The sequence below is a fragment of the Cryptotermes secundus genome, unplaced genomic scaffold, assembly GCF_002891405.2.
Source record: "Cryptotermes secundus unplaced genomic scaffold, Csec_1.0 scaffold1894, whole genome shotgun sequence".
Taxonomy (NCBI): domain Eukaryota; kingdom Metazoa; phylum Arthropoda; class Insecta; order Blattodea; family Kalotermitidae; genus Cryptotermes; species Cryptotermes secundus.
Genome location: NW_019718027.1, coordinates 599987 through 606868, shown reverse-complemented (window position 1 = coordinate 606868; position 6882 = coordinate 599987). Strand labels below are relative to the sequence as shown.

General features: G+C 45.9%; 1 protein-coding gene across 6 annotated transcripts in view; it reads left to right on the top strand.

The window, feature by feature from the left end:
• LOC111863799 overlaps positions 1 to 6882 on the top strand; it is a 512607-nt gene that overhangs the window by 225933 nt on the left and 279792 nt on the right. For all 6 annotated transcript variants that reach the window (XM_023850539.2, XM_033751102.1, XM_033751085.1 and 3 more), the window contains exon 3: positions 6146 to 6178. In XM_023850539.2, coding sequence (XP_023706307.2) covers positions 6146 to 6178 — 33 coding nt within the window. The remainder of the gene's footprint in view (positions 1 to 6145; positions 6179 to 6882) is intronic.

Sequence of the window (6882 nt, the reverse complement as noted above, 5' to 3'; positions counted from 1 at the left end):
CACTTTGTCCACCACAAATCCCACATGACCAGACCGTTGCTCAAGCGGTTAGTCGCTGGCCTCCCACCACAGCGGTCCGGGTTCGATCCCGGGTCTGGTCATGTGGGATTTGTGGTGGACAGAGTGGCGCTGGGGCAGGTTTTCTCCGAGTACTTCGGTTTCCCCTGCCGATCTTCATTCCACCAATTGCTCCACAATCATCCTCACCTATCATCTGGGGCTGGTACAATCGGCCAGAAGTGGCCGCAGTACAAGGGACTTAGTCCCACACCACTAACAATAAAAAATAATAAAAATAACCGTTTGTGCTATGGCGCGGCCTTACGTCGAAATCTGTTGCTTCAAGGTTGTGTGAGGTTAAAAATCCCTTGAGGGGGTCGTCTCTGGCTGATGAATTAAATTATTTCTTACAATGCTTGAATCCAGTGTTGTGTTGCTTCCGTACAGTGGTCAGTACTCTGCCCCTTTGTATCCTAGATGTGGGAAACGCGTTGTTCTAAGTATCTACGGGCATGAACTGTAGCGGTGGAGTCTGTAGTTAAGGTTAAGGGCACAGGGACGCTTTTCTTTTTGCCGTCCGCGCGGACGTGAAAATCTCGGACGTGTCCGTAACCCTGCAGCCTTCTCAAGGTCTCCTGCAGTCGAGCGCATCGCACTCCACTTCAGTTGCGTTTGCTTTTGGAACTAGCGACACAATTGCCTGCCTGTCTGTCTGTATCACGTGCACACCAACTTGCGGTTTTCAAATCTGAAGACCCATTACACAATTTGTCTTCACATGGAGAACTCAGAGACAATGAACTGACGGACATTCGGTAGACCTCGAAAGTGCGCCCCTTTAGCTGTGCGTGAAGTATGTGGCATTTTCAGTTTTGTAACATTTCACACATTAAAGGATGGATCTTCCATGATCGCGTATTTTTTTGTCTTCACATAAAATTGCAGGTAAAATAAGCTGCATCTACGAAACCCATTTCCATCCGCGTGGAGCGTGTTACTGCTGTGGCGGGAACTGAACCTCTCCCCGGCACGGAGCCAGAAGCTGAGAGAGCGAGTGAATTCGCTGCTGCTGGAACCTTGCGTTAGTGGCTGACAACCGTCGAGCAGCCTGTGGATCTGACGAAGTCTGTTGTCTTTTGCCAGACACCTGACCCTCTATATTCCTGTCAACGGGGAAGATGTGTATTCTGGTCGGGAAATTGTGCCACGGTGTGCATTAATACTGTGGTGTATTGGCTTTATGCACGAACTGTTGAGCCACAGAGGCCTCAGGGCAGTTCCTGCAGTTCCTTAATAGTGCGCAGTACAGTTTGTCCCTTCGTTACTTTGTTCAGCCCTACTGATGTGTTAATATAGAACAACACGAGTAAGAAGTATCTTATCGCACCGAAAGATAAATGAACAAACATTAAAATCAACCTGCAAACAAAGGTATTTATTGCGGTGTCAAGGGGCAAAAATGTGTTCAGAGCTGTAATAAAGGTTCACAATGCAATAACGTGTAACGTAATGTATTGTGGCATATTTGCCGAAAGCAAGGATTAGGGAGCTAGAGAAACATCCCTCACTCAACAATAGCACGATACGAAAAGTGACGCGTATACCTGCTGCTATGGAACACGCAACAATAGAGGAGCTATGTTTTCTGTGCTGAGGTCCGTGCCGAGGAGTTATAAGAAGGACAAAGGAGCTCGTTTAAGTCACCCCGTGTTGAGGCGGGGTCGAATACCTCCACCGTGACCCTGCGAGTCGTAAGAGGCGACGAAAAGGGAAGTCTCAAATCTGAGACAGTAAAATATGGTCTCGAGTCCCAAGGGACTCAGACCCTAGAAAGACTGCACTGGCAAGGGCCAGCAGCACATATAAAAGGCAGACCCGTCGTCTCGTCAGAGAGGGCGCCCCACAAAAACAAGACCGTAACTGTTAAAGGTAATAAATATCTGGTCATGCGCCCCATCTGGGGCTCGACACCAAGACTTACTGACTGACTGATCGTCAGTCGCAATGTGACTTGGACTTGGACTCGTTTAAGTCAGTCGAGTTCTGGAGTTCCAAGTGAGCGGTTAGTCGAGAGCTGGAAAAGTGTGGGTTGAGAGTTCAGGTGTGGAATGGTAACCAGCGGGCAGTGGCGTGACCACGGGAGCTGAGAATTTCCACTGTGTTAGAAATCTGTTGCCAGGAGACGGATAGTGGAGATTGTAATAGACTGAGGACACTGGTCTGTGTAACAGTGAATTATAAATGTCGAAATAGCGACAGCGCTATAATTAATTGTAGTTATGAGGTGAGTGTATATGTGCAGTAAATCCAATCATACAATCCAAAAACCGTCTGTAAGTCACCCCCCCCCCCCAAATACGCTACGATATTTCTTGAATAGCTAAGAGGCCATTAGCTTCTCAAAAATGGCTGTACTCCATGTAGTTAACTAGTTTCTACCTTTTCTTCTTCTACCTGGCATCTTACCATTGAGAAGTAATTTGAAACTACGAATGTAATTCAGTTGTTAGGGTTCCTTTGACAGGGGATCAGCCCTTTGGAAGGCAGCTACCTACACAGGAAAAAACAAACACAGAAAGTACCTGGACAGACATTCATTCCTTGGATGGGATTTGAACCCACGATCCCAGTATTACAGCGTGCGAAGGCGGACTTGATCTGCAGGCTGCGTACAGCCACGTGCCGTGTGCTACCGTGCTAGCCAGCGCGGCCGAGTAGTTAACAGCGCTCGTGGCGAGGTCAGGCCCCTGATTCGCTCTGCAATCAGACAAGTGCTAGGTCAAAGAGATAAATGCCACAACTTGAAGACCGAGGTTGTGCAGGGTATCGCACATCTCAGGGGCGGTGATGAACGAGTGAGCATGGAGTGATGATTAGTAGGGGAAAACGAAGAAACTCGTTCCGGTATCACTTCGTTATCAACAAGAGAAATATGATTTCGCTAACCTTTGTTAAGCTCGGGATTTATAGGATATTATATACGCACACATAATATTGTGATATGACGCCCGGAAGCAGGAATGGTGAAGTCAGAATAGACGTTCATTACTAGGCAAGTAAGCAGCAATCAAGTAACTTCCGTTGCTATGCAGTGGGAGCTGTAAACACGCCTTCCCAAGAATAAAGGGGTTAGCAGGCCAGAGCAATATTCTGTACCTGCTCTGGCCTGCTACCCGCTGGCCCACCTCCCCAGACCCTTCCCCTCTCCTCTCTACTGATATCCCGTGTAGCCCCTCTCCCTTCTGTTCCTGCTCTTATACAGCTGGGTTTGTTCTCGACATTAGTCTGTCAGCATTTTCTCACGCTGGTTCATCGCTTCCGGATTTCCTTCTTTATTCTTGTACCCTGAAGATGGAGGTGATACGTTCCTCAGAAACGTCTGTTAACACAATATCCACACGTCGCCACATCCCAGAAGACTGCTTTCTTCAATAAAGAGGCTGTTTCCTGCATGGTCCGTGTAAAGTTGTTATAAAAAATAGTTCAACTGAGAAGAGTTAGTCGAGTTTCGAGACGCCAGCCAGCCAGGATATGAGCTTCGGAGCAGAGGAATTGAATTGAATCGAGTCTTCGGTATTGGCAGCTGCAGAATAATGGCAAGAAACGAATTTGTCTCTGAAAAGATGACGTCGTATATAATTCGAATTGACATTGAGACTTTTGTAAATCCGTTGCCGGGATAAGACTAGTGAAGACTGAGAATCCTAGTGCGTGTGTAACGGTGAACCGTAAAGTGTGTAGATCAGCGGTAGCGCTGTAATTGCCTGTAGTCCCGAGTTGTGTGTATAAGGTGTCAATAAATCCAATCATCCAGTCATCCAATCCAAAAGTACATAATACGCAATAGTACTAGTGAGCGTTGGCGCAGGCGCAGGTGCTATGGACGCTTATTTGGGAGGAGCTATTTCGACATGGGCTATCCATATTGTTCCGTTTGTTTCTTTTTGTGTTTTCCAAGCGCTCTCCAATAAAATGTAGGTACTGTGACTTGATTAGGTTACGGCCGCTATACTTGGCACATGCATTCCAAATCAGTACCCGTAGTCATATCTTTCGATGTTTCGTATAATTTAAACAAGAGCAGTTCGTAAACTGCCCGACAGAAAGTGCATATAATGTATATAGGGAAGCGCGAGGCAGCGAGATGAAGAAGCGTCACATGCTGCCACCTAGAGGCACAACTGTGAAGTACATTCTGGGAGAAAGTGGATGCTGGCTTGTTGGACTCGATGCAGCACAGCGAATTAAATTCTATCCGGAAGCTAATCCCGTCGTTTCCAGCTCCTTCGGTGCTTGTCACAGTTTCAAAGAAGAGGTCTATGGACTATTGCCAGTCTTTGTATTGCGATTGTGTCGCTTAGTTGCCCGCGAGCCTACTCAACTTCTTCATGGTTTTCCTCGATCGAAGGGGCATTAACCTGAACAAGACTGACACACTAACACTTGTTATCAAATTCTCACCCCGTTCTGGAGCTATGTAATCTCGGCAGTTGAAGCGTTGTCATTAAACTACACGTGATCAGTGAGTAGGTCTACAGAACAATGCGGTCTGACGTCATGTTCGTTTGCGGTGAACGACCCCATAACTTACTTTGCTTGAGCTGATGTTCCCACTCCAGTAAATACCAAGCGTACTATCTTCTGAGATGTGACGCCGTGTAGCCTGGTTGAAGTTTGTCGATATTCATCCGAGACTCTCGTAAACTACTGGATCTCGGATCCCAGAAGACTGCAAGCTTCACACAGGTTACTCGTTTGAATCTAAAGAAACTGAAGGCTAATATGGTGACATGCAGACCAGTTGCTAGGCAACGACCATAAAATAAGCAGCTATACAACAGCCGTTGCTAAGTAACGGAGCCGCAAATAATCATGTTTCCACAGTAAAAAGATAATATAACAGGGAAGCGATATTTTCTAGGTGGGCCGTGTCGAGATATTATAAGCAAAACAAATTAGGAATCAGTGATTTTAGTGAGTTGGTCGAGGAGTTAGTGAGTGAGTTAGAGGACTGCCGATGTTCAGTCCTTGTGAACTGTTGCTGTGAGAAGCTGGTAGCTGAGGTCGGGGACAGTTCAGGAACCCAGAGAAAGGGAACGTCCGCCCTTGGAAACCGCTACCAAGCAACGGAATGGAAGACGTGACTGTAGACACTAGTGTGTGTATGATAGTGAAATGTAAAGTGTAGTCACGCGCTGTATCAAGGAGTCCAATAAATCCGATTACCAATCCAAACCTTGTCGATAGTCACTCCATTACATGGCAATATTAGTATACGTCAAAATAAATTCATTCGGAATTTTTCGTGAAAGTGTACATTTTTATAGGACATTAATCAGCGAATTAGTAGACTGACCATTTCAAGGCTGAATTATATCTAAATATTTAAAAATACAGTTGCAGCGACATACAAGAAATTCACTGTGTCTTCGTTTCGAAGACCGGTCAGTAATGTTGCGTAAGCAAATAATAGCTGCTTGCTCTGAAAATCGCACAAAACACAATCGCAGGCCTTACATTCTGCGGGAGTTGTTTGAATATTTATACAAATCGTCTGCTTATACTATCCACAGTTTGTCGGAAGATCAGTAATGAATATTTAATTGGGTACAATTATTTTCGAAGATCACCAACAAATTGTTCCTAGGAATTTACAGGCGTGAATGGAATAGGAATTGCTAGTTAAGCCTTAAGAGTTCGTATGTCACAATATGCACCACGTGCGTTAAAATAGGAAACCCTACGTTTGTCCATACAGTGTATTTACGTGTTTCCGGCGATCATCCTGACATTAAACAGTAAGCACTTCCCTTCACAACATGAACCGGTTGGTTCTTTGTAGAGGAGACGTAATGTGAATAGTTGTGTCTTCAGGAACAGCTGTGAGAACCTCAAGTCCTGCCAGACCTAATGTGTTTCCTGTGAGGTACGAACTTAATCTTAAGTAGTTCCCAGGCCTGCATGAATTCCAGGAATTGGCACCTTCAAATGGCAAAAAGGAAATAGAGTGGAAGCTGTTTATGTCGGACCCAGTACTGATGTCTCAAGGCAGTCACTGCACACAACCATTCTTCAAAACACAGGTTTACTTCCGTACAGTCTGCAAGACGTCTAACTAATTCCTATTTATCTGGTTCCTCTGCAGATGCTGGTGTACACGGCGACGCGGGGCCAGCCGGTAAGTCAGCGTAGAGCCTTGTTAACAGAAAGGCATATGCCAGCGATAGAAATATTTTTTAAGTTTATAATTATACAGTCAAGTAGATCATAATGTCATAATTAGAGAGATATAGGTAAAAGGTAAAGTTTTCCCTGTGCTTAACTAATTAAGCACTGCGTCATGAAGGTGTATGGGGGAGAGGATGGACATATCCATGTAATCTTGACCACGGCACTAGTTGGAGGTGAGTGCTCAGCTTCACGCCCCTGCTCTACCCCAGGGGAAAGAGCCCCCGGTACCCATTAGAGAGGAGGTTGGATGGTCCCCAGAGCCGGTCTAGAAGACATGGAGAAGAGAAAATACTCGCCCCTACCAACCCTCGGTCGTCCAGCCCGTTGCTATCCCGGCTCCTAATTCGAGAGATATACGTGTAAGATTATCTTCTCCGCTGTGTGTATGATTCAGACGAACTCCACTCGTTACGCGTTCCTCCTTTCACTTCCACCAGTTGTAAGCATAGGAACTGTCGGTGAGCTGTCAGCGCCATCTGATCGGCTGTTACGAAAAGAGAAGTGACCGACGGGTAGCGTGTGAACCAGGAGAAGTTAACTGTAGTCATGTATTGCAGGAAGATAAAGCTGTCCCTATGCCTAACTCAGCACCACGACAAGAAGACATCGAGGGGAGTGGAGGTACAGGACGTATTTTTAGACCTACCTTTT